The sequence below is a fragment of the Bufo bufo genome, chromosome 2 (genome assembly GCF_905171765.1).
Source record: "Bufo bufo chromosome 2, aBufBuf1.1, whole genome shotgun sequence".
NCBI lineage: Eukaryota > Metazoa > Chordata > Amphibia > Anura > Bufonidae > Bufo > Bufo bufo.
Genome location: NC_053390.1, coordinates 39,598,787 through 39,625,846, shown reverse-complemented (window position 1 = coordinate 39,625,846; position 27,060 = coordinate 39,598,787). Strand labels below are relative to the sequence as shown.

Here is a 27,060-nt window from a genome sequence, read left to right as displayed (position 1 = left end):
ACAGGGAATGACCAAGGGGGGGGGGGAACCTTCAGCTTGGATGGGAAGTTCATTGGTCAGGACAAATCCAGACAAAGCATGAGGTGTGGCGGGGAAGCGGTTTGAATGTAGGCATCAGATACAAAATTTCCCGGTTTTATAATCTTATTGGAACATAAATCTGTACAAAGTTCTGCTTTATTCAACCTTTACATAAAATATAAATCATCTTCTAGAAAAAACATATAAATTAATAAAACTTTTTTTTTTAGAAAAATAAGCCATTCAATGAACTTTATAAAACCTTACATGATACAGAAGATAAAACTAGAGTTAAGACCACAGGAACTAATGAAGATGATGGGCGTCTGTTAAAGGAACACTCCACTCAGGTGCAGGGCCTGAGTGGGCGGAGCGTGACAAGGGCTGATCTAGGACTAGCTGCATCAGTCATATCACAATGCAGCCGTTTGTCTAGAGCAGGGATGCTCAACCTGCGGCCCTCTAGCTGCTGTAAAACTACAACTCCCACCATGCCCTGCTGTAGACTGTTGAGGCATGCTAGGAGTTGTAGTTTTGCAACAGCTGGAGGGCCGCAGGTTGGGCATCCCTGGTCTAGAGTGTTCCTTTAATTCTTAGGCTCTTCCTGTCACAGAATTCCCCTACAGGTCCACTTTGGGGGGGTTTCCAACAATAAAGTGCAGCTTCTCCAGCTATATTTCGGTACCCCCGACATTGGCCACCATGTCTTCTATTGCTTTCCAATCAAGCTTGCTAAGAATACTTCCTGTGCTCTCTGAAGAATTGTCCAGGTTAAGGTTTTTGGAATCTGCTTCTCCATTGATCAAAGACCCCTATGTAGACGAAGGAAAAAGGGGAGATGAAATCAGAACGATGGTGAGACACAAGGTTACAGGGCAAATAAAAAGACTGGTTGTGAATCCCTGTGATGCAGACTGTGCACCAGCAGGAGGCGCTGCGCGCTTTTATACTAGGGGGGGGGTACAGCAAGAGAAGCCCATGAGTTATAACCTTATGCTGCAAAGTAAATTATTCAAATAAGGGGGAGAGTTAATACCGTAAAGGGTTACCACAGCAGTATAAGGAGAGGTACACTAAAATGAGCATTTAGGGTTAAAAGGCTGGGGGAGGGGTGGATCACAATTGCTTCAATTCACCTAAAAAAAAAAAATCTTTTGTGTTCATCAGCTACTCTGCAGACCTATGTGTCTCCATGGTAACACTGATCCTGTGGTCGTACATTTAGTTGGTGGGTAAGATGCTGGAGAATGGAGTAGGACTGCAGGATCGGAAGTGTTCATTTGTAAGATGACTGTCTAAATCACGTCTTCACTGTCCCGCTAATATTACTGCCATCTTCATGTGGTAGAGGCTCCTTTGGGCCCCGGTTGGCACCAGGTGTGACTGCAGTCTCTACAACCCTGATGCCTTCTCTCTAGCTCATTTTTCGCTCCTTGAGGCTCTGTCCCCCCCTGCTGGTGGCTGATGATATTACAGCTATATGTATATATTACTTTTATATTCACATGACATTTGTACCTGAGACAGGATCGAGTTTCTGCTTCTGTTTAATATCCTGTTAATGTCATCAGGGATTTCCCAAGGGCTCACAATGTCCCTTTCATGTTCTTCTTCTAGCTGGAATTCACCATATTGTGACATCGGGCTAGTTCCTTTACTGCTCTTATCTGTCCAGGGAAGGACACAACTCTGATTATACAACCATAAACTAATCACTAGCACAAGATATACATTAAAAATGTGTACATCACTTATCCTGTACTGATCCTCAGTTACATCCTGTATTATACTCCAGAGCTGTACTCACTATTCTGCTGGTGTAGCCACTGTGTATATACATTAAATTACTTATCCTGTACTGAACCTGAGTTACATCCTGTACTATACTCCAGAGCTGCACTCACTATTCTGCTGGTGCAGTCACTGTGTACATACATTACATTACTTATCCTGTACTGATCCTGAGATACATCTTGTATTATACTCTAGAGCTGCACTCACTATTCTGCTGGTGCAGTCACTGTGTACATACATTACATTACTTATCCTGTACTGATCCTGAGTTACATCCTGTGTTATACTGCAGAGCTGCACTCACTATTCTGCTGGCTACATGCTATAATACAGGCTGTAGGCAGGAGGTGATAATCTTAGCCCTTTTTATCGTTATTAACCCTTACCTTGTCTGGACGTTTGCTTTGCTGCGGACATCAGAATGGGCTTTGTACTTTTACTGTTTCCGGTGTTCCTTGCAGTCAGCATCCCTCTACGAGTGATTTGGGAAAGGCGGTCACCAGGCAGGGACGGATCTACGCACAGATTTACCCAGGTCATTACAAGGATGACATGATATTGCTGGTATCATTCATGTGTGTTGCACAGCTGGCGCAGACTGAGTGTATGGTTCTACAAAACCCCATTCACACGCAGCAGAAAAGGATCTGCATGTATGGAGCATGCTCACACAGCTCTTTCCCATTAGGTTGTATGAAGCAACAGGGGTATTTCTGGGTGGAGGACTTGTGTCCTAGTGACTAGTGCGTGTCCCAGCAGTCAGGCCTCCACCAATCTGACATTGATCACCTATTTAATGCATGGACCACACAGAGTTCTTCACGGAGTTCCCCTTTAAACTTAATTGAGAAATGATGTGTGATAATCATAGGGGGTCACCAAAACCTTGTGAGTGCACCCCGCAGAGACATGGTCCATGGAAAGGGTGTAGACAGCTGGTCAGCCTGGTTGTCCCTGTGCATCAGCCTCTGGTGGCCTCTTACCATATCTCCTATGGGCGGCGTAGCTGGGTGTACTGCGAGTCCGGATTTTGGGTTCCCAGTTGCTCTTTGGAAGCACAAAGGTTGCTGATCCTGTAGGAGAGCCACATAACATCATGGATTCTGCTCTTGCTGGTGTAGATACATACAGGGCAGTGGTCCCCATCGCACCTCGACAGCCACATTCAACACGACCATTGTCCTCATGTCCTACTCTAATAGTGTACGATACTTGCTGGATGCTGCGTGGCAGTAGAGTACCGCCATGTCCTAATGTCACACCTAGCTTTTATCTGCGCTTGTGCAGCTCATGGATGTGAAGGAAACTAGTGTGGACGCTTTGCTTTCAATAGATGGGGGGTTTTTTTTGCATTTTTATACTGAAAAAAATAAATTAATCCTTGAAAAAAAATAAAAATATATATTTTATTCTTTTAGTCTCCATATTTCGGACCCCTATAACTTTTTTGTATTTATGTGTGCGAGCTGTATGAAGACTTTTTTTTGCGGGGTAAACTGTACTTTTCAGTGATACCATTTTGGGCTCTGTACGACTTTTTGATCACCTTTTTATAAAATTTTTGGTGGGAGGAGTAGCGACCGAAAAAACGACGACGATATTAAATTTGTTATATTTTAATAGTATGGGCATTTTTGCATGCCCAGATACCTATGATGTGTATTTTTTATTTTTTATATTTGAATATATACAGTACAGACCAAAAGTTTGGACACACCTTCTTATTCAAAGAGTTTTCTTTATTTTCAGGACTATGAAAATTGTAGATTCACATTGAAGGCATCAAAACTATGAATTAACACATGTGGAATTATATACATAACAAACAAGTGTGAAACAACTGAAAATATGTCATATTCTAGGTTCTTCAAAGTAGCCACCTTTTGCTTTGATTACTGCTTTGCACACTCTTGGCATTCTCTTGATGAGCTTCAAGAGGTAGTCCCCTGAAATGGTTTTCACTTCACAGGTGTGCCCTGTCAGGTTTAAGTGGGATTTCTTGCCTTATAAATGGGGTTGGGACCATCAGTTGCGTTGAGGAGAAGTCAGGTGGATACACAGCTGATAGTCCTACTGAATAGACTGTTAGAATTTGTATTATGGCAAGAAAAAAGCAGCTAAGTAAAGAAAAACGAGTGGCCAACATTACTTTAAGAAATGAAGGTCAGTCAGTCAGCCGAAAAATTGGGAAAACTTTGAAAGTAAGGGCTATTTGACCATGAAGGAGAGTGATGGGGTGCTGCGCCAGATGACCTGGCCTCCAGTCACCGGACCTGAACCCAATCGAGATGGTTTGGGGTGAGCTGGACCGCAGAGTGAAGGCAAAAGGGCCAACAAGTGCTAAGCATCTCTGGGAACTCCTTCAAGACTGTTGGAAGACCATTTCAGGGGACTACCTCTTGAAGCTCATCAAGAGAATGCCAAGAGTGTGCAAAGCAGTAATCAAAGCAAAAGGTGGCTACTTTGAAGAACCTAGAATATGACATATTTTCAGTTGTTTCACACTTGTTTGTTATGTATATAACTCCACATGTGTTAATTCATAGTTTTGATGCCTTCATAGTCATGAAAATAAAGAAAACTCTTTGAATGAGAAGGTGTGTCCAAACTTTTGGTCTGTACTGTATATATTATTTTTTTATAAAAACTTTTTTTTTTTTTTTTTTAGTTTATACAACCAATAATTGGATTGCTTTTCTCATAGACTCCAATGCATTAGTGTTGAAGTCTATGAGGATTTTACTGGCAGGGGCGCCATAGAAATGACTAAGCAGCAGCCTCCTGTCACACAGGAGGACAGGGGCGGCTGCTGCTAACACACTCCCGCTCCCCCGAGCTGGAGCACACCCGGAAGTGTGTGTGGTCATGATTCACCACAGCATCTGAAGTGTTAAATGTCTGTGATTGGCATTGCCGCCGGTAACGGACATTAACTGCGGGTGTCTGCTGTATGAATCAACAGGCACCCCACAGCTATGGCGCCCACTCCCCTCAGGAGCGGACGCCATCTTTAGAGTTCCAACCGCCGACGTAAATAGCTGTATGGCGGTCGGGAAGGGGTTAAGGGGTTTTTAGTCTGTTATTCTCTGGATAGGTCATCAGTATCTAATCCAATACCCGAGCTTCCTTATGGTCAGCTGTTTGAGGAGGCCTCAGGACTCTGGTGAGTACCGCAGCCTCACAGCTTACCAAGCACAGTGCCATCCACTGGATAGTGGCTGTGCTTGGTATTGCAGCCCAACTGAATGGGGCTGAGCTACGCCTAGGCCATGTGACCAATGAATGTGACGTCACTAGCCTAGGAAGATCTGTGAGAAGGCCACAGCGCTCACCAGCTGCTGGTTTGAAAACTGCAGATTACAGCACCTCTGATGTATGGAGACGGCATGTCATCAGTAGGCACTGTGGTAAGAGAAGTGTTTGGTAGTTTGTTTTTTAACCAAGGCTCAAGCTACATCTTTGACTTTTGAGTAGGGGCGCAAGGTGAGCACCTTGCCTCAGGCAGCCCCCTGACTGGCTGCAAAGCAGGTAACGCCAGACACCACCTGGGATGTGCCTATTAACCTCTTCCATACCATGGACCACCAGGGATCTGCCTATTAACCACTTTACCATCCTAGACCACCAAGGATGTGCTTATTAACCTCCTACCTAACTTAGACCAGAAATCTGCCTATTGAGCTCTTCCCTAACCAAGACCACCTAGGATGTGACTAATACCTTGTTTCTTACCCAAGACCACAAGGGATGTGTCTATTAAGCTCCTATCTGCACTAGAACAGGGAAGATCAGACAGTGCAGGGGGCGTGACCAGCAGATCAGACAGTGCAGGGGGCGTGACCAGCAGATCAGGCAGTGCAGGGGGCGTGACCAGCAGATCAGGCAGTGCAGGGGGCGTGACCAGCAGATCAGGCAGTGCAGGGGGCGTGACCAGCAGATCAGGCAGCGCAGGGGGCGTGACCAGCAGATCAGGCAGCGCAGGGGCCGTGACCAGCAGATCAGGCAGCGCAGGGGCCGTGACCAGCAGATCAGGCAGCGCAGGGGCCGTGACCAGCAGATCAGGCAGCGCAGGGGCCGTGACCAGCAGATCAGGCAGCGCAGGGGCAGTGACCAGCAGATCAGGCAGCGCAGGGGCAGTGACCAGCAGATCAGGCAGCGCAGGGGCAGTGACCAGCAGATCAGGCAGTGCAGGGGGCGTGACCAGCAGATCAGGCAGCGCAGGGGCAGTGACCAGCAGATCAGGCAGCGCAGGGGCAGTGACCAGCAGATCAGGCAGCGCAGGGGCAGTGACCAGCAGATCAGGCAGCGCAGGGGCCGTGACCAGCAGATCAGGCAGCGCAGGGGCCGTGACCAGCAGATCAGGCAGCGCAGGGGGCGTGACCAGCAGATCAGGCAGCGCAGGGGGCGTGACCAGCAGATCAGGCAGCGCAGGGGCCGTGACCAGCAGATCAGGCAGCGCAGGGGGCGTGACCAGCAGATCAGGCAGCGCAGGGGGCGTGACCAGCAGATCAGGCAGCGCAGGGGGCGTGGCTTGTTGCTCCAACCAGCACAGCAGTCTTCACAGTGACACAGATCTGCTCCCTCAGGCTTGTGCACGAATCAGAACAGAGAACGAAGATGACAACTCCCAGCATGCCATAATAGCTATAGGCTGTCCAGGCATGCTGGGAGTTGTAGTTTTGCGAGAGCTGGAGGGCCGGAGGTTGGGCATCCCTGGTCTAGTTCATCTCATAGTTTTGTCATCTACTTATAGACACTGCTGATGGACTACTACTCCCCCAAACCCCACAAAACGACGTATGCAAACCTCTGGATGTTTGACATATAAGTCTGCACAGAGGTAGCAGAGCTACATTTTGATAAATTTGGTAAAAACAATATACAAAAAATGCAGACCTAAAGGGTTAAATGGCAATCAGCTCTGCTTCAATAATTTTCTCACATTTTCCTTTATCCCATGGAGACATTCCTACCCCTTATTTGTGTCCGCGCCGGAGTAGATATGGACCGTATTGGAGGAGCGCCGCCTCTGGAGGTGTATCTGCGCTTTTCTTGGTTGGCAGACAAACTGCGCCCTGCACCGCGAGCCCTGGAAGAACAAGGTAAAATATTAACCCCTTACTGACAACCAATTCAGCCGCCTTTACTGCTTGTGCCGTCGCATTCCCCGCTGTATAAAACCCACCGCTGTGTTGCTGTTAGTCGGTGGGAACAGGTAGCCATCACACACAGAAACAGATAATGTCAGCATGACGGCAGTGTACACGGCTCTGTACAGCATCGAGCAGGGTGTACAGCCTATGGACAGTGTGGTCATGTGACATCGCTAGGACAACCTTTATGGGGCAGATTTTTTTTCACATTTGCCTCTTAGGCAGGAAACTCACCCTTTTGGAGAAGACTTTGAGGTCTGGTGTCTGAAGACGGAGACTCGGGGTGTGTTGGGCTGGGAACTTGCAGAGGGAATTTGCTTGGCTTCTGACAACATTTCCTGCATCAAACCAATGGCATCTGACACCCGATGACTGTGATGCTCCGACAACAGAGACCTACAAGACAAAGAGCAGACAAGATGTAAATTGTGGACCTGTTGATAACCCCATGTATGGCACCCGCAGCGTTCACACTCGGATGCTGCTCCGGGCTACACTAGGTCATGATCCCTTGGGATGTGGGTCTCGGACTTACCGATCTCTCTCACCCTTCACATGCTGCATCTCCCGGATTGTCTTTGATGGGTTCTAAAAAAGAAACAACGTCCCTGAAATGTTCTGTAATAACATATTACAGAGTCCAGAACACACTACCCGCCGCCCAGCGATTCCAAGTACCTCTAGTAACAGGAGCGACCGGGTGCTTCAGTATAGTAAATGATGGGAGTGATCAGCGTCGCCAGAACTGCTGATCATTTATATATCATCATCACTAGGTTAGGTTGTGTTCACATGGGCGCTGTTTATTTAAGAACTGTTAATGGCAACTCGGTTTTTAGGGAAACTGTGTGGCCATTAGCAAGCAGCAACAAGTGAGCAAATCTGTCAGCAGCATTCATCAGCGGCCGCTACTTCTGACAGCACCCGGAGGTGTTTTGTGGTCTCAGACACCGGCTGTGTGCATGCGGCATCACAGTGCAGACCCGCTGACTTCAGGCCTAGCTTTTGCATAGTGGCCGCACGGATGTGGAAGCAGTTCTGTGTGCTTCTGCATCCGTGCCACAAAAGATACTTTGCTGCAACATGCGGATGACGGACCCATTGAAGTCAATGGGTCTGCGCCGTGATGTGGCGTGCACATGGCTGGTATCCATGATTTGAAGACCACAAAACACTTACGGTCGTGTGACTGCACTTAAAATGAGAATTAACAGCGAACTTCAGCTGCTGACAAATCAGTGGGGCTTTACTGCCGGGTCCCCACTAACTACTAGCTTTCTTATTGGCCCAGCAGGAACCACAGCTGATCTCCATTCCCCTGATCTGATGGAGCAGCAGGTCGAGCATGCACCCTGTCACTCCATTCATTCTCTATGGGACTGCCGGAGATAGTTGAGTACAGAGCTTGGCTATTTCCGGCAATCCCATAGACAGTGAACTGTGTGCAACCTGCCACTCCATCAGATTGGGGGAATGGTACCCCAATTCTCAGGATCGGTGGGGGTCTGACCGCTGGGATCAGTTCCTTATCCCCTATACTGTGGATAGGAGAGGACTTCAAAACTTGGCACAACCCCTTCAATGAATCATTTATGCTGAGAAAGGAAGAAAACATACAATAGGTAAGATGACCGGCAGCATTAAAGGGGCAGTCCAGGATATTCCTCAGGATAGGCTATCAATATCTGATTGATGGAAGTCTAGCACTCCACTGATTTGCTGTTCTGCAGTAGATGCGATGCCATAGGTCAGCTTCACAAGTACAGCTCAACCCAAAATGCACTGGACGGAGGTGGTTCTTCCCATTGAAGTGAATGGCAACCAGCTCAGTCCCCGACGCAATGGGCGGAGCTGTGTAGTTCTGGCGTCGACTACTCTGAAAAAGCTGATCAGTGGGGGAATGGGTTGTTGGACCCCGGGCGATCAGATATTGCTGGTCTATCCTGAGGATGGGCCATCAATATAAAAATCCTGGACAACCCCTTCAAGATATGAGTGCAGTCCCAGCAACATCTGATGTACATACTGCAGCCTGCTGAGACACGAAGGGTTTGTGCTCCTTCTCCCTCAGCTCCTGCAGCCTCTTCCGGTGTTTGGCCAGACGCTCCCTCTGCTTTGTCTTCATCCACCACAGCAGATCCGCCCGCTCTCTCGGGGTCCTCTTTGATGTCCCCTGGAGCCTCGCCCTGTGACGACAAGAGGTTTTGTAGCTTTAATCAAAGTCAGTGCTGCACCATTGTGGTTAGAGGATCACTCGGCTGACATGTTCATACCTGGATAATTTCTCTGCCTGGGCAGGTGTCAGCCCCAGTTCAGAAGCCGAGGCTCCTCCATCTAGGAGATCACCCACAATGTCAGCAATGTCACTAAGGCCGGTCATCTGCAGAGCGTCCTGCCAAACAGTGCTGGGAAAGAAAGAAAAAACTGCACAGTAAGGCCTCTTGCACACAAACTGTTTTTTTTTGCATTCCGTATACGGTTCGTATACGGAACCAATTCATTTCAATGGGTCCGCAAAAAAAATGGATTGTACTCTGTATGTCTTCCGTTTCTCCGTTCCATTCAAAGATAGAACATGTCCTATTATTGTCCGCATAACGGACAAGGATAGTACTTTTCTATCGGGGGCCAGCTGTTCCGCAAAAAACGGAATGCTCACCGACGTCATCCGTATGTTTTGTGGATCCATTTTTTGCGGACCGCAAAATACAGAAAAAGCCATACGGTCGTGTGCAATAAGCCTAAAGGCTCAGTTCTGTGGGGGAACGTCTCTGTACCTGGGGGTCCTGGTGCTGATATTACTATGGACAGTGCAAATATATAGGGTGCTCTGATGCTCAGACAGTACAGTGCAAGTTTCATAAAACCTTATTCAAAAAATAATAATCTGTGCCGATCCTAGGGCATGCTGCAGATTTTAAATCCACAATATGTATAGGAAATGCTAAGAAGGATCTCCTCCACAACGTCTATGTCCCTTTACTCAGCATCTGCAATCGACATCTGTGTCCATATCTGCAATACAGCCAATAAACAAAAAACGCAGCAGAGGCGGGAAGCGACCTGCTCTGCATTTTATGCTTAATTCAATACATTTGTGTGAATAAGCCCAGCACAATTGGGTCCAAGCAGATATGGGACGTTATGTATCACCACATACAGGACGGTATAGAGAGAGTGGTGTTGGCGTTCCTTACCTTTCATCCATGGTCTCTGACAGTCTGAGAGCTGAAAGGAGAAGAGAAAGTTACGTGAGAGCGGCTGAGTCGTAATGTGGATGAATGCCTCTATTCCCAGTGCTCAGCTTCTCACTTGCTGGGGAACCCAGGGAGACAACTGGAGACACAACGATCCCACTGACGCCTCAGGTTATGTAAGGTAACGCTGACAATGGAGAATTGTGAGGACCATCACAAGTGGGAACAGAACCCAATACAAAAAAAAAGATAAAACATGTGGAACATGGACCTATTGAAGTCAATGGGTTTGGTAAAAAAAAAATGGATGCCATACAGATGTCATCCACAAAATCCATACGGTCGTATGAATGCCCCTAAACCCTGTATGACGCAGTGAGTTTTCTCCTACTGAATCACTGCCTTCCGACAGCCATGACTTTCCATTTACAAACAGACTGCGCAGTTTTGCGCATATTTATTGGGGTATATAAATCTCAGCAATTAATTTTGCAGAACAAATACATTTATTCTGATGGGTGAAGTGTTTATACGGAGGGGGCTAACAAATATATATAGTTTCATTTGATTTTTTGATTACTTTTATTCACTAGATGCTATTTTTATCTAAGCATTCTTTTACTCGTATGTGTATTCCAATGCATTAGTGCCTAGTGTGATCTGAGAGATGCCTAAGGGACAGGCCTCAGGCCTCGCTGCCATATAACAGTTGTCCCCCAACAAATGCTTCTCTGGGGGGTTGACAATATCACAACAAAGGGAGTCCCGACATTTGTTTTGATCCCTTAGATGCTGCGGTCACTACTGAACAAGGTATTGAATTAGTTAAACGGCCAAGATTGGACTGATCTCTGATTCTGGCCATTGCTGCAGGAATACATTTATATAGCTGGTCTTTAAAGGGGTATTCCGGTTCTTTCAAGTTATCCCCTATCCACAGGACAGGGGATAATTACTAGATTGGTGAGGGTCCAACTGCTGTGAGTGACCCCCTTCAATAATGAGAGCAGTGGTCCCTGTACCCCAAAATTAATAGAGTGGCAGGTCAAGCATGCGCCGTGCTGCTCCATTCATCCCTATGAGACAGCTGGGAAGTGCCCTGTTATTTCCAGAATTCCCATAGAGATGAATGGATGACCGTTCTCATGTTTGACCTGCCACTCTATTAATTTTGGGGTACAGGGTCCCAGTTCTCATGATCAGTGGGGATCCCAGAGGTCAGGACCTGCACCTATCTGACATTGGTGGCATATCCTAGCGATATGCCATCAATGTCTCAGATGAGACAACCACCTTAAAAAAAACTACCTGATGACTGGTAAGAAATTTGTTAGGTCGTTCGATAAGTTTCAGCACTGTGCGAGGAATAAGTCCTGAACCATAAGATTTTCTGGACATTGCTTCATATCGCAGTAAATGTGAATAACTGCACACAAAACCCACGTACCTGTGGTGTGATCTCCATCACCTCTAGAAGATATTAAGGCCTCCAGGGGGCGCTCACGAGAGCCGATACCCACAGGGCTTGTAAGGTTATATTCATCCTCCTCGGTCAGGTCTTCTAATTTTATATCACTTAACGGCAGCACTAAAAGATATGAGCGCAGTCAGTGAATGGAGAACTAGAGTGCCGCCATATAAACCTGCATAACTCTGCCGCTACACCATGTGCGAGTGTAAGGAATACCATTATTATCTGCACTGGAATATAGTCAGTACTGCACGGTACCTCTCTGTGGGGGTCCGTCTCCTCTGGAGGGGGCGTCTTTAGGCTCCATCTGAACTGCAGATGTTAAGGTCTCCAATGTGTTCACCAGCTGCAACCATTGGAAATAGGAAGGACAATGATTAAAGGGGTCCCCCCTTCAGGACCACCCTATTAGAGCACATGGACATGACCATGGTGGACCGGCTGCTCATCTGAATTGCCGCCATGTGATACTCCATTGCGGCTGCAGCCGTCCAAATCTTCCCCCTCATGTTTGCGGGGGTCTCAGGAGCTGGACCAAGATGGCAACTGTCATGTTAAAGGGGAGGTCTGTGATGTAACTAGCCCTGTTTAAAGCTTACCAGTTTTGTATTGGCAAAGTCATGCTCCATGCCATCGGCCATGTTCTGCAGCGCTTGTAGCTGGGCGTCCATCTCCTTCAGTCTGGACGTGGCCTCGTTACTCCTGACGCGAGGGGTCCACACTCTAGGGGCCAATGTCAAATCTGAAGACAGAACATGATGTGTGACCTTGTCGGCAGCATCGGCAGCCCAGTCCTCCGTCAGTGCCATCTCCAGTATATCTGGTGAGGACACAAAGCAAAATGTCTTCAGGATTCGCTACGTACGTGGATTTACCCCCCTGCGCTGAATTAAAGGGGCAGTTACTTATCACAGCGTCTTCTCTGTAAATTAACAGCAAGATTCAGGCTCAAGTTACCATACCACATTTTCAAGATCTCTGCTTGCTGTGAGCGAATGGGAAAATTCTGGTTTACATCCAAAAGGCAGAAAGTCCAAATCAAACTGACAGCTGAGGGTTTGCTTCAATTGTATCCAGTACAGTCAGTCCTCTGAGAGCTAACCACATCACAGCGCTAAATCTCCCTCCTGCCTGGGTAGTTTGTTACAATGTATCAGTGCAGGTGAAAAGTTATCAATCTGGAGGCCAGACTGTTCAACGTTACAACTGTAGCAGACCCTCAGCTGTGAGAAGCAAAAGGGTCTAAATATAATCATGAACGCTTCTATCCACTGACAGCAGGCACATGTATTGAAAATGGCAAGGCACCGTAACACAATTATTTTGTAATGAAAGGCTCTGGCGCTTTTTCATATAGTATTAACCTCCGTGGCGGACATCTTCTGGGATCAGCGGCGCCGCTCTAGTGGCAGACGCCGCCATGTAATGAAGTTCAGCTGCAGATGGAAGATCCTGACGAGCAGAGTCTGGAAATTCCTCTCCATCTATACGATGTCCAAACTGCAGGGTGAAAGGAAGAAGAAGTGTCAGCAATCTCCTTACACCCCAAAAATCACCCCGACAGCCATGTCTATGGAGGATCGCCCTACTGCGGGCTCCGGGACTACAGGTCTTGTGCAACCACAACTCCCAGCCTCCATGCTTGCTCGGCTATTCTCAGAACTGCTATAGAAGTGATTTTAAACATGCTGGGAGTTGTCGCTTCATAACAGCTGGAGGTTGTCGACCCCGGTCCTACTGCGCCCCCAGTGAGCTGCCACTTACCTTGGTATACTGCCTGTCATCGCTATTCGCACCAAGATCAGGGAATTGCTGTTTATGCAATTTCTTAACAGTCAGTCTCTAATAAATATTCTTGGAAATATTCCTAATTTGCCATTCGCCCATCTCCTGAGGACAGTCTTAAAAGGCTTCTGTCACCCCACTAAAGTCATTATTTTTTTTTTGGCTACTTAAAATCCTTATACTGTGATATATCAATATATAGTGCTCTTACAGATTTTCGTTCTGTAGTTTCTTCAAAAAACAGACTTTTATAATATGTAAATTACCTTTCTACCAGCAAGTAGGGCGGCTACTTGCTGGTAGCAGCCGCATCCTCCTTTCATAACGACGCCCCCTCCTCATGTTGATTGACAGGACCAGCGAACGCCTCGTCCTCTGACTGGCCCTGTCTGCGTTTTAAATCTCGTGCCTTCGCCGTACCGGTCTTCACCTGCGCCGGGTGTAGATGTGACATCATCGGCGCAGGCGCATTGAGGATGGAGCGGCCGAGCGAGCGTCCTCCTCTCAGTGCGCCTGCGCCGACTGAAGACCGGTACGGCGCAGGCGTGAAATTTTGAAAGCAGACAGGGCCAGTCAGAGGACGAGGCGTTCGCTGGCCCTGTCAATCAACATGAGGAGGGGGCGTCGTTATGAAAGGAGGATGCGGCTGCTACCAGCAAGTAGCCGCCCTACTTGCTGGTAGAGAGGCCGCCCTACTTGCTGGTAGAGAGGTAATTTACATATTATAAAAGTCAGTTTTTTGAAGAAACTACAGAACGAAAATCAGTAAGAGCATTATATATTGATATATCGCAGTATAAGGAATTTAAGTAGCCAAAAAAAATAATAATGACTTTAGTGGGGTGACAGAAGCCCTTTAACCACCTCAGCCCCTATAGCTTAAACACCCTTAATGACCAGGCCACTTTTTACACTTCTGACCTACACTACTTTCACCGTTTATTGCTCCGTCATGCAACTTACCACCCAAATGAATTTTACCTCCTTTTCTTCTCACTAATAGAGCTTTCATTTGGTGGTATTTCATTGCTGCTGACATTTTTACTTTTTTTGTTATTAATCGAAATTTAACGATTTTTTTGCAAAAAAATGACATTTTTCACTTTCAGTTGTAAAATTTTGCAAAAAAAAACGAGATCCATATATAAATTTTGCTCTAAATTTATTGTTCTACATGTCTTTGATAAAAAAAAAATGTTTGGGTAAAAAAAAAAATGGTTTGGGTAAAAGTTATAGCGTTTACAAACTATGGTACAAAAATGTGAATTTCCGCTTTTTGAAGCAGCTCTGACTTTCTGAGCACCTGTCATGTTTCCTGAGGTTCTACAATGGCCAGACAGTACAAACACCCCACAAATGACCCCATTTCGGAAAGTACACACCCTAAGGTATTCGCTGATGGGCATAGTGAGTTCATAGAACTTTTTATTTTTTGTCACAAGTTAGCGGAAAATGATGATTTTTTTTTTTTTTCTTACAAAGTCTCATATTCCACTAACTTGTGACAAAAAATAAAAACTTCCATGAACTCACTATGCCCATCACGAAATACCTTGGGGTCTCTTCTTTCCAAAATGGGGTCACTTGTGGGGTAGTTATACTGCCCTGGCATTCTAGGGGCCCAAATGTGTGGTAAGGAGTTTGAAATCAAATTCTGTAAAAAATGGCTGGTGAAATCCGAAAGGTGCTCTTTGGAATGTGGGCCCCTTTGCCCACCTAGGCTGCAAAAAAGTGTCACACATCTGGTATCTCTGTATTCAGGAGAAGTTGAGGAATGTGTTTTGGGGTGTCTTTTTACATATACCCATGCTGGGTGAGAGAAATATCTTGGTCAAATCCCAACTTTGTATAAAAAAATGGGAAAAGTTGTCTTTTGCCAAGATATTTCTCTCACCCAGCTTGGGTATATGTAAAATGACACCCCAAAACACATTCCCCAACTTCTCCTGAGTACGGCGATACCACATGTGTGACACTTTTTTGCAGCCTAAATGCGCAAAGGGGCCCACATTCCTTTTATGAGGGCATTTTTAGACATTTGGATCCCAGACTTCTTCTCACGCTTTAGGGCCCCTAGAATGCCAGGGCAGTATAAATACCCCACATGTGACCCCATTTTGGAAAGAAGACACCCCAAGGTATTCAATGAGGGGCATGGCGAGTTCATAGAAATTTTTTTTTTTGGCATCAAGTTAGCGGAAATTGATTTTATTTATTTTTTTCTCACAAAGTCTCCCGTTCCGCTAACTTGGGACAAAAATTTCAATCTTTCATGGACTCAATATGCCCCTCACGGAATACCTGGGGGTGTCTTCTTTCCGAAATGGGGTCACATGTGGGGTATTTATACTGCCCTGGCATTCTAGGGGCCCTAAAGCGTGAGAAGAAGTCTGGAATATAAATGTCTAAAAATTTTTACGCATTTGGATTCCGTGAGGGGTATGGTGAGTTCATGTGAGATTTAATTTTTTGACGCAAGTTAGTGGAATATGAGACTTTGTAAGAAAAAAAAAAAATTTCCGCTAACTTGGGCCAAAAAAATGTCTGAATGGAGCCTTACAGAGGGTGATCAATGACAGGGGGGTGATCAATGACAGGGGGGTGATCAATGACAGGGGGGTGATCAGAGAGTCTATATGGGGTGATCACCAGTCATTGATCACGCCCCTGTAAGGCTCCATTCAGACGTCCGTGTGCGTTTTGCGGATCCGATCCATCTATCAGTGGATCCGTAAAAATCATGCGGACATCTGAATGGAGCTTTACAGGGGGTTGATCAATGACAGGGGGGTAATCAATGACAGGGGGGTGATCAGGGAGTCTATATGGGGTGATAACCACAGTCATTGATCACGCCCCTGTAAGGCTCCATTCAGACGTCCGTGTGCGTTTTGCGGATCCGATCCATCTATCAGTGGATCCGTAAAAATCATGCGGACGTCTGAATGGAGCTTTACAGGGGTGTGATCAATGACAGGGGGGTAATCAATGACAGGGGGGTGATCAGGGAGTCTATATGGGGTGATCACCACAGTCATTGATCATGCCCCTGTAAGGCTCCATTCAGACGTCCGTGTGCGTTTTGCGGATCCGATCCATCTATCAGTGGATCCGTAAAAATCATGCGGACGTCTGAATGGAGCTTTACAGGGGGTTGATCAATGACAGGGGGGTGATCAATGACAGGGGGGTGATCAGGGAGTCTATATGGGGTGATCACCACAGTCATTGATCATGCCCCTGTAAGGTTCCATTCAGAGGTCCGTGTGCGTTTTGCGGATCCGATCCATCTATCAGTGGATCCGTAAAAATCATGCGGACGTCTGAATGGAGCTTTACAGGGGTGTGATCAATGACAGGGGGGTGATCAGGGAGTCTATATGGGGTGATCACCACAGTCATTGATCATGCCCCTGTAAGGCTCCATTCAGACGTCCGTGTGCGTTTTGCGGATCCGATCCATCTATCAGTGGATCCGTAAAAATCATGCGGACGTCTGAATGGAGCTTTACAGGGGGGTGATCAATGACAGGGGGGTAATCAATGACAGGGGGGTGATCAGGGAGTCTATATGGGGTGATCACCACAGTCATTGATCATGCCCCTGTAAGGCTCCATTCAGATGTCCGTGTGCATTTTGCGGATCCGATCCATCTATCAGTGGATCCGTAAAAATCATGCGGACGTCTGAATGGAGCTTTACAGGGGGGTGATCAATGACAGGGGGGTGATCAGGGAGTCTATATGGGGTGATCACCACAGTCATTGATCATGCCCCTGTAAGGCTCCATTCAGACGTCCGTGTGCGTTTTGCGGATCCGATCCATCTATCAGTGGATCCGTAAAAATCATGCGGACGTCTGAATGGAGCTTTACAGGGGTGTGATCAATGACAGGGGGGTAATCAATGACAGGGGGGTGATCAGGGAGTCTATATGGGGTGATCAAGGGTGAATAAGGGGTTAATAAGTGACGGGGGGGGGGGGGTAGTGTGGTGCTTGGTGCAACATATTACTGAGCTACCTGTGTCCTCTGGTGGTCGATCCAAACAAAGGGGACCACCAGAGGACCAGGTAGCAGGTATATTAGACGCTGTTATCAAAACAGCGTCTAATATACCTGTTAGGGGTTAAAAAAAAATCACATCTCCAGCCTGCCAGCGAACGATCGCCGCTGGCAGGCTGGAGATCCACTTTCTTACCTTCCGTTCCTGTGAGCGCGCGCAGCTGTGTGTACAGCGTCTGTGCGTACAGCGGTCCGGAGGTGGTTAAAGCATGCAGCCTGCTTCTGAGAATCGCATATGAAAGGGATTCTCCAGGACTAGAATAAGATGGCAGCTTTCTTCCAAAAACAGCACCACCCCTGTCCACAGGTTGTGTGTGGTATTACTGCTCAGCCCCATTCATTTACGTTGATCTAAGCTGCAATACCAGACACAACCCATGGACAGGGGTGGTGCCGTTTTTGGAAGAAAGCAGCCATGTTTTTATCCTCCTGGAAAACCTCTTTAATAGAAAGCTGCCCTGAAATAAAGCCGAATGCAGAAATCCTGGATCGGCTGAAATCTACTGGTAAACCCTGCAGCGCCACCACAGGTTAAACAAGGCATTACATGGTGCCCACAGAATTCAATGTGCCTTTTCTATACAATGAATGTATGCGTTTAGTCCTCCAAGGACAGGGACCCTCTTAGTGGCTGCTTTCCGTTCTGGGTTATTGTAGGGGGTGGTCGCAAATGAGGGATTCCCATCAAGAAAATCACTTTAAAGGAGCTCTGAAATGTGCTGTTTTTGAAGCCAGCGTCAGCAGTAGATTGTAAGGGGAGAGGAAGTATACAGGAAAGATTTCCACTTTTTTTTTTATCCATTCTTTGCTAAGGCTTTGAAAACCGCACCAAAACTCTAAAAGGTAGAGGCGACACCAGGGCCATCCTGGAGGCTGGATCAGCTGCACCATGCCAAGTAATAAAAGGTAGGGTCCTGGAGGACTACAAGTGCCAGCATGCCGCATAATTATTTGCAAAATTATGTCCCAATGCAGAAATAACACATGACACAGAATCGGAATAAATGTGATTTAAGGAAATAAAAGAGCTTCTTACATGACCGAGCGGCTCTTCCGGTTCATCCGGATATTGAAGATTTAAGAATAGCTGTGGGGGCATCTGCTCCTGTAAGTCGGGGGGCAGCACCTCTGTGTAAATAGAACAATACAGAACCGTGACTACATCGAAAAAGACTGAATTCTGAGCCTGGCGGGATGTGAGTATCATCTGGCGCAGGCATGCTCAACCTGCGGCCCTCCAGCTGTTGCAAAACTACAACTCCCATCATTCCCTGACAGTCTACCGCTATCATCCTACAGAAGGGCATTGTGGGAGTTGTAGTTTTACAACAGCTGGAGGGCCGCAGGTTGAGTATCCCTGATCTGGCGAATACTCTAACCTTGGAATATGGGCCCTGCCGCTAGGAGGTCCACATGGTGAACAGGATGAGATGACGAGCCAGTAATGCAAGTCCCCCGCCTCACGGCAAGTGGCTTTATCAGGAGGCTCCCAAATGTGTGCATAGGAGGTGCGGCCTCTGCTGGATCCCCCTATCAATGACATGTGGCCATACACACTATTAAAGGGATTGTCCGGGTTCAGAGCTGAACACGGACATACCCTTATTTTCACCCAGGCAGCCCCCCTGAGGCTAGCATCGGAACATCTCCGATGCCCTCCCTTGCCCTGCGCTAAATTGCGCAGGGCACGCTCTCGTTTGTTTTCAATAACACACTGCTGGGAGGAAACTTTCGCCCGGCAGTGTGTTCGGTGACGTCACCGGCTCTGATGGGCGGGCTTTAGAGCTGCCCTAGCCATTTTACTGGCTAGGGCAGCGCTAAATCCCGCCCATCAGTGCTGGTGACGTCACCGGGCTTCCTGGCAGCCCCATGGAGAGCCCCAGTTCGTCACCAGATCTCCAAAAAATGCCTTTGCCCTGCGCGATTTAGCGCAGGGCAAAGGAGAGGATCGGAGCATGAACTGCTCCGATGCGCAAGTCAGGGGGGCTGCCGGGGTGAAAATGGAGGTATGTCCAGGTTCAGCTCTGAACCCGGAGAACCCCTTTAATAGGGAACGTCTCTCCCAGGTTTGCAGAATAACCCACACTGTACTCTTTTTTTACTTGAAGTTACCGTTTGGTGCAGATTTACGGAAGGTGTTTCTCACTACAATTATGAGGACAAACCTGGAGCCGAATGAGAGACGGCCACAGCAGAGCAAGGAAATTCTTCAAGCTTCGTCCTGGAGTCCTTAAGAGGCATATGGGATTCCACAGACACTAAGAGACAAGAAGGGAGAGGAAAATGGATTATTACAGGATCTAAAGGGAGGTGACCGCAAGATCGTTCCTCAAGGGTTAAATGTGAGTGGACTGGAAGATGATATGGTCCAGTATAGCAGTGACATAACACTACCCCCCCATCTAATAAGATCTGACATAGACCCACGAGGTGTCTTTTACTCCTTAAGGACGTCTTTGTTTTTTTCATGTTATAATCACCGTGTACTTTATCATTTTGTCGACTCCTGGAACGCCGGTCTCCGTGAGTTGTTTATAAAGGCATCATTTTGTCTTTTTATTGCGTTTTTTTTCCTTTTTTTTTACATTTCTGAACTTATGTAATTTTTTTTTACATTTTTGTTTAGGCCTAATGCGCATGACCGTATTTTCAGTCCGCATCCGAAACACATTTCAATGGGGCGGCAAAAGAGGAGGACAGGACACCATGCGCTGTCCGCATCCGTATGTCTATTCCGTGGCCCCGCAAAAAAAGATTTGTCTCATGCATCCATGACCGTATCCGTTTTGTGGCCTGCAAATAGCGGATCCGCAAAACATGGATCCCTGCCTTGTGCATGCCACCATTTTTTTGCAAACTGCAGTAGAAATGTCTTATCCTTGTCCACAAAACGGACACGAATAGGACATGTTCTATCTTTTCTGTGGGGCTGCGGAACGGACAAACGGATGCGCACAGCACATGGCGACTGTCCACATCTTATGCGGCCCCATTGAAATGAATGGATCCACATCCGAAACCACAAAAAAATGCAGACTGGATGCAGACCGAAAATACAGTCATGTGCAAGAAGCCTTCTACTGGAGTTTGCAAAACAAATTATGTCGTGCATCGTGTTTTACGGATCCACGATTTTCAGACTGCAAAATGGATACGTATGCATGAGGCCTTAGTCTCACTGCGGCCTCTGTCCTGCAGTGTATTGTGCCTTTAGCCCTACACACATACATAGTTATCTCGGAGACCAGCTCACCCCCCCCCCCCCCCACCATGCACTGATGGTCTGGGCCCCCCACTTATCTTGTATTTATCACCGATCCAGTGTAACGACATTTTAGCTTTTAGCAACACTGAGCTCAGCAGAAAAACATTACTTAGAATATACACAGGAGGCAGAGCTTGGGCAAGCAAAGTACGGAGAAATCGGTGAGCAGACCTGGATCAGGAACAACGGCAGCTGAGGTGAAGTCTTCTGACTCCAAACATTTGTCTTTAACATTTTTGGAAGCTGTGGCAAGAGACGAAAGGAAAGAGCAAAGCGAGATCAGCGGCAAAAGCGGCATCAAGACGAGAAGCCTGATTATCGGAGCATTTATGACATATCACCCCAATGTAAAGAACTGCAGGATCCCCCCTTCGGCCACGGATCCCCATACTGCATGTGTCGCCAGTATATATTACATATAAGGAAAATGTGGCCAAGCTGTGAGACATCCAATATGGATGCCTTCATAGCGCCTGAACCCACGTCCCAAACCTGAGCATTACCAGAGTCAGTGTTGGTGCTTGCATCTCGAATCTCCGGCGGTCTCTTCATCGTGGAAGCTATAAAATGTAATTCTGCCATAGAAGAGATGGGAGCCTCTGGGATCTGATGCGACAACATGGATTCAAAAGAGCCTGAAATAAAGCACATGTAAATCTAAAATCACTGCCTCCATGATTTACATTTCCACGCTGCTCTCTGTGATCTGGAACGTGGTTCAGGAGTTGTGATGGACGCTTGCATGTTAAATGATGCAGTATATGTCATCTATAGAGCGAGGGCTGTCACAAAATGATAGATGTAAAGAGACCGCCATTGTTAACCCCTTAAGGACTTAGGACGTATCGGTACGGCATGGATCCCGAGTCCTTAAGGACCCATGACGTACCGGTACGTCATAACTTGAAATCTGTATTCCGGCGCCCGAGGGGTTAATCGGAACGGGATTTCGGCTGAAATCATTCAGCCGGCATCCCGTAACAATGCAGGGGGGGGTCATTTGACCCCCCCGCATCGGCGATCGCAGAAAACCGCAGGTCAATTCAGACCTGCGGTTTGCTGCGCTTTGTGCAGTTTCTGATCCCCGCGGGCCCTGACCGCGGGGATCAGAAGCTTTAGTGTCCCTAAAATATATATTTTACACCCCCTCCTGCACCCCTGCATGATTTTTTGCCGGCGGGTGGTGCAGGGGGGGAGTTGTGGGCGGTGGGGGCGGTGCGGGAGGCGGGCGGTGCGGCAGGCGGGATCGCGATCCCCCGCCCGCCTCCCCTTGTATAATCGTTGGTCTCTAGTGGGTATACCAGGGTGCCAGCACATTGCTGGCACCCTGGTATAAACGGCTGACATCGATGATGCGATGTCAGCCGTTTAACCCTTTCCATACAGCGGTCCGTACGGACCGCTGTATGGAAAAAGTTAACAGTAAGAGGGAGCTCCCTCCCTCTCCCATCGGGGGGCTGCTGTGCCTTTGCAGCCCCCCGATGGAGAGGGAGAGAGCCCCCAGACAGCCCCCCTCAGCCCTGTGCTTACCCTTCCCCGTCTGCGAAGTTCTGACAACTACTGAGCAGACGGGGAAGGTTCCCATGGCAACAGGACGCCTCTCAGGCATCCTGCTGTCCATGGTGCTGAACAGATCTGTGCTAAAGGCAGAGATCTGTTCAGACAAAGTGTAAGTAAAATACAGTACTGTACAATATATATTGTTCTGTACTGTATTATACAGACATCAGACCCACTGGATCTTCAAGAACCAAGTGGGTCTGGGTCAAAAAAAAGGTGAAAAAAAGTGAAAAAAAAGTAAAAATCCAAAAACACATTTATCACTGATTAAAAATGAAAAAAATAAAATTCCCTACACATGTTTGGTATCGCCGCGTCCGTAACGACCTGATCTATAAAACGGTCATGTTACTTTCCCCGCACGGTGAACGCCATAAAAATAAAAAAATAAAAACTATTAGGAAATTGAAATTTTGCCCACCTTACTTCCCAAAAAAGGTAATAAAAGTGATCAAAAAAGTCGCATGTACGCCAAAATAGTACCAATCAAACCGTCATCTCATCCCGCAAAAATCATACCCTACCCAAGATAATCGCCCAAAAACTGAAAAAATTATGGCTCTTAGACTATGGAAACACTAAAACATGATTCTTTTGGTTTCAAAAATGAAATCATTGTGTAAAACTTAAATAAATAAATAAAAAGTATACATATTAGGTATTGCCGCGTCCGTATCGACCGGCTCTATAAAAATATCACATGACCTAACCCCTCAGGTGACCACCGTAAAAAAATAAAAATAAAAACGGTGTAAAAAAAGCAATTTTTTGTCATCTTACGTCACAAAAAGTGTAATAGCAAGTGATCAAAAAGTCATATGCACCCCAAAATGGTGCCACTCAAACCGTCATCTCATCCCGCAAAAAATGAGACCCTACTTAAGATAATCGCCCAAAAACTGAAAAAACTATGGCTCTTAGACTATGGAGACACTAAAACATTTTTTTTGTTTTAAAAATGAAATCATTGTGTAAAACTTACATAAATAAAAAAAATTGTATACATATTAGGTATCGCCGCGTCCGTGACAACCTGCTCTATAAAATTACCACATGATCTAACCTGTCAGATGAATGTTGTAAATAACAAAAAAAAAAAACGTGCCCAAAAATCTATTTCTTGTTACCTTGCCGCACAAAAAAGTGTAATATAGAGCAACCAAAAATCATATGTACCCTAAACTAGTACCAACAAAACTGCCACCCTATCCCGTAGTTTCTAAAATGGGGTCACTTTTCTGTTGTTTCTACTCTAGGGGTGCATCAGGGGGGCTTCAAATGGGACATGGTGTCAAAAAAAACAGTCCAGCAAAAACTGCCTTCCAAAAACCGTATGGCATTCCTTTCCTTCTGCGCCCTGCCGTGTGCCAGTACAGCGGTTTACGACCACATATGGGGTGTTTCTGTAAACTACAGAATCAGGGCCATAAATAATGAGTTTTGTTTGGCTGTTAACCCTTGCTTTGTAACTGGAAAAAAAATATTAAAATGGAAAATCTGCCAAAAAAGTGAAATTTTGAAATTGTATCTCTATTTTCCATTAAATCTTGTGCAACACCTAAAGGGTTAACAAAGTTTGTAAAATCTGTTTTGAATACCTTGAGGGGTGTAGTTTCTTAGATGGGGTCACTTTTATGGAGTTTCTACTCTAGGGGTGCATCAGGGGGGCTTCAAAAGGGACATGGTGTCAAAAAAACAGTACAACAAAATCTGGCTTCCAAAAACCATACGGCGCACCTTTCACTCTGCGCCCCGCTGTGTGCCCGTACAGTAGTTTACGGTCACATATGGGGTGTTTCTGTAAACGGCAGTGTCAGGGCAATAAAGATACAGTCTTGTTTGGCTGTTAACCCTTGCTTTGTTAGTGGAAAAAATGGGTTAAAATGGAAAATTAGGCAAAAAAAAGAAATTCGCAAATTTCATCCCCATTTGCCAATAACTCTTGTGCAACACCTAAAGTGTTAACGAAGTTTGTAAAATCAGTTTTGAATACCTTGAGGGGTGTAGTTTATAGAATGGGGTCATTTTTGGGCGGTTTCTATTATGTAAGCCTCGCAAAGTGACTTCAGACCTGTAGTGGTCCCTAAAAATTGGGTTTTTGTAAATTTCTGAAAAATTTCAAGATTTGCTTCTAAACTTCTAAGCCTTATAACATCCCCAAAAAATAAAATATCAATCCCAAAATGCTACAAACATGAAGTAGACATATGGGGAATGTAAAGTAATCACAATTTTTGGGGGTATTACTATGTATTACTGAAGTAGAGAAACTGAAAGTTTGAAATTTGCTAATTTTTCTAAATTTTTGGTAAATATGGTATTTTTTTATGCAAAAAAATTAACTTTTTTGACCCAATTTTAGCAGTGTCATGAAGTACAATATGTGACGAAAAAACAATCTCAGAACGGCCTGGATAAGTCAATGCGTTTTAAAGTTATGAGCACTTAAAGTGACACTGGTCAGATTTGCAAAAAATGGCCAAGTCCTTAAGGTGAAATAGGGCTGAGTCCTTAAGGGGTTAAATAATGGGGGGGGGGGGGGGCGGCACTTACCGAATGGAATGACAAATTCATTTCCGTCTTCCAGATCCTGTTTGTCATGATGTACAATCTAAGGTCAAAAACGAAAAGAGATCGTTACAGCTCTCACCGTATGGGGTAAATCCATTTATATTTTGATAGTTTAGACATTTTGGGACGCGGCAGTGCTAATGAGGTTTATTTTTTTTACTATTTATCTTTATTATGGGGAAAGGGGGTGATTTGAATTGTTTTATTTTTTTATATTTGGTGACACTTTATTTTATTTTACTTAAGGCACCTGAACATGCAATCATCAGATCGCTTTTCCTACACACTAATGTGATTTAAAACATCAATGTATGGGAAATTTGATAAGCCTGGCACAGACTCGTACAGGGCCTGGCCTATCACCACCAAGAAACGGCTTTCCTGATCTCAGAAATGGGGAGCTGTTTGGGCCCTGTGAGCACAGTGCTCCCGAGAAAGCAGTCTCAGATGTCGTGGTCACAATTGACCGCACCATCTGAGGGGTTAAATGTCTGATCTGCATGATCGCCGATCACAGATATTAATTAGCTCAGGGTATCTGCTGAAACGGAGCGGGTGCCATCTTTAAAGAGGCATGCACTGTACATAGACGGCGTACGTTGTCAAGGGGGTTATCCCAAGGGTAGGTCGGTCTACCCTTCTATGGACTGATGGAGCGCTATAAGAAAGTGGTGGATGGAAACTGCTGTTCTATTCAAGCTGGGGACTTGAGGAACCTGTTCTTGGAATTGCCGGCTGTCCCAGCGAATGGACCTCCAACCATTCAGCATATATCGCCCATCTCATGGGATAGCTTTGAAATACTCATCAGGACAAGTTTTCTGCTCCAAAATGTAAACATATGTCCTCATTCACTGACAGCAAGCAGAACACAGTGAGGGACTGAAACACAATGTATAACGTAAAGCTGAAGGACTCCCCTTTTCACATACAGGGCAAAACTAAGACTATGGAAACCTGCTGTCAGGGAAGAGGCGTACCTCAGATCGCGTGACCTCGTCCAGATTGTTAGGTGCAATGATGGAGTCTTCTCCACGGAACGTCACAGATGCCTTCTTCTCATTCTTGTCCTTCAGAGTGCGCCTGTTTTTCCTAAGGAAAAAATATACCCATCTGTAAGCGAGGGAGTAGAGCCTGTCTGGAGGACCTGACTGCGTAATGCCTCATTTCTCCTGCGGAGGCGCTGCAGGGGTATGGAACACCTACTGTCAGTTTTCTCTCACAGATTACAGCTGATCCCTGCAACTCTTTGTGGGAAGAAACTCCCCGGTATACGTAGAGGACATATATGTATAATGTGCGCTGAATGCACACGCATGAGAATATTATACACGCAACGTACATACATGTACACCTCTTATATGACTGGTTCACAATATAACTGGTACTGGAGCCAGGTGTATTGTAATTGGAGCATCATCATCGGTGCGCACTTACCCGCTCAACTGTAAGTTGTTTATAATACTAGGGTCTACTGGTGGGCACCTGGGCGGTCTGCCACCTCTGCCCCCCCCCCCCTAATAACTAAACGCTACACCCCTGTACACACTGGAGCATCTACATGTACACTGAGCTGTAAATGACGCAGGACACCCGGATGGTACAGCTTATATCCTGGCCTATATTTTGGGGTCTACGTGGAACGGTCGTGGACCTGACAGTGACTGACTTCTACCGCCACAGGTCTGAACAGTGGCGTGCACCTTTTCATACTGTCCCCCGCTTTTGCCACATCTTCAGAAGGCTGGATGTTCGCTTTCATCCTCTGGAGACTTTCTTCGGTAATGCCAGGATCCCTTCTCTGGGCTTCAATCTGAAAAAGTCAAAAAATTATAACCAAACAGCGAATTAACTGGACTAAATGGACTACCCAAAAATCAATATGGAAGCCGAAGCCCCCACCACTCCTTCAGCACTGTGTCTGCAGTAACAAAATGGATGGAGCTGAGCTGCAGTACCAGATACAACCCGTGGAAAGGAGGGAGCGCTGTTTCTGGAGGGGAGAAAGAAGGCCTTTTTTTCTAATTCTGGACAACCCCTTTAAGAACTGCAATAGAGCCAGGGAAGTAGAAGCAGTCCCTTGTGTAGTCACCGAAGAGCTGCAGCCCCTTCAAACAGCTAATAGGTGGGGGTGCTGGGTGTTGGACCTTAACTGATCAGATACTGATGGCCTATCCT

The 27,060-nt window shown here is 46.3% G+C and overlaps 1 protein-coding gene across 1 annotated transcript in view; it reads right to left on the bottom strand.

The window, feature by feature from the left end:
- Positions 1 to 250: 250 nt before the first annotated feature.
- The window catches only part of CPLANE1 (ciliogenesis and planar polarity effector 1), a 73,920-nt gene continuing 47,110 nt past the window's right edge, over positions 251 to 27,060 (bottom strand). Inside the window, exons 34-54 of the mRNA XM_040419602.1 lie at positions 26,586 to 26,695; positions 25,863 to 25,974; positions 24,865 to 24,922; positions 21,255 to 21,386; positions 20,923 to 20,994; positions 19,652 to 19,744; positions 18,523 to 18,614; positions 13,001 to 13,136; positions 12,236 to 12,456; positions 11,895 to 11,982; positions 11,613 to 11,753; positions 10,166 to 10,196; positions 9,242 to 9,373; positions 8,995 to 9,154; positions 7,504 to 7,556; positions 7,203 to 7,364; positions 6,789 to 6,904; positions 2,799 to 2,888; positions 2,202 to 2,330; positions 1,540 to 1,688; positions 251 to 833 (exon numbers count right to left, since the gene is read on the bottom strand). Coding sequence (XP_040275536.1) covers positions 693 to 833; positions 1,540 to 1,688; positions 2,202 to 2,330; positions 2,799 to 2,888; positions 6,789 to 6,904; positions 7,203 to 7,364; positions 7,504 to 7,556; positions 8,995 to 9,154; positions 9,242 to 9,373; positions 10,166 to 10,196; positions 11,613 to 11,753; positions 11,895 to 11,982; positions 12,236 to 12,456; positions 13,001 to 13,136; positions 18,523 to 18,614; positions 19,652 to 19,744; positions 20,923 to 20,994; positions 21,255 to 21,386; positions 24,865 to 24,922; positions 25,863 to 25,974; positions 26,586 to 26,695 — 2,418 coding nt within the window. The 3' untranslated portion in view covers positions 251 to 692. The remainder of the gene's footprint in view (positions 834 to 1,539; positions 1,689 to 2,201; positions 2,331 to 2,798; positions 2,889 to 6,788; positions 6,905 to 7,202; positions 7,365 to 7,503; positions 7,557 to 8,994; positions 9,155 to 9,241; positions 9,374 to 10,165; positions 10,197 to 11,612; positions 11,754 to 11,894; positions 11,983 to 12,235; positions 12,457 to 13,000; positions 13,137 to 18,522; positions 18,615 to 19,651; positions 19,745 to 20,922; positions 20,995 to 21,254; positions 21,387 to 24,864; positions 24,923 to 25,862; positions 25,975 to 26,585; positions 26,696 to 27,060) is intronic.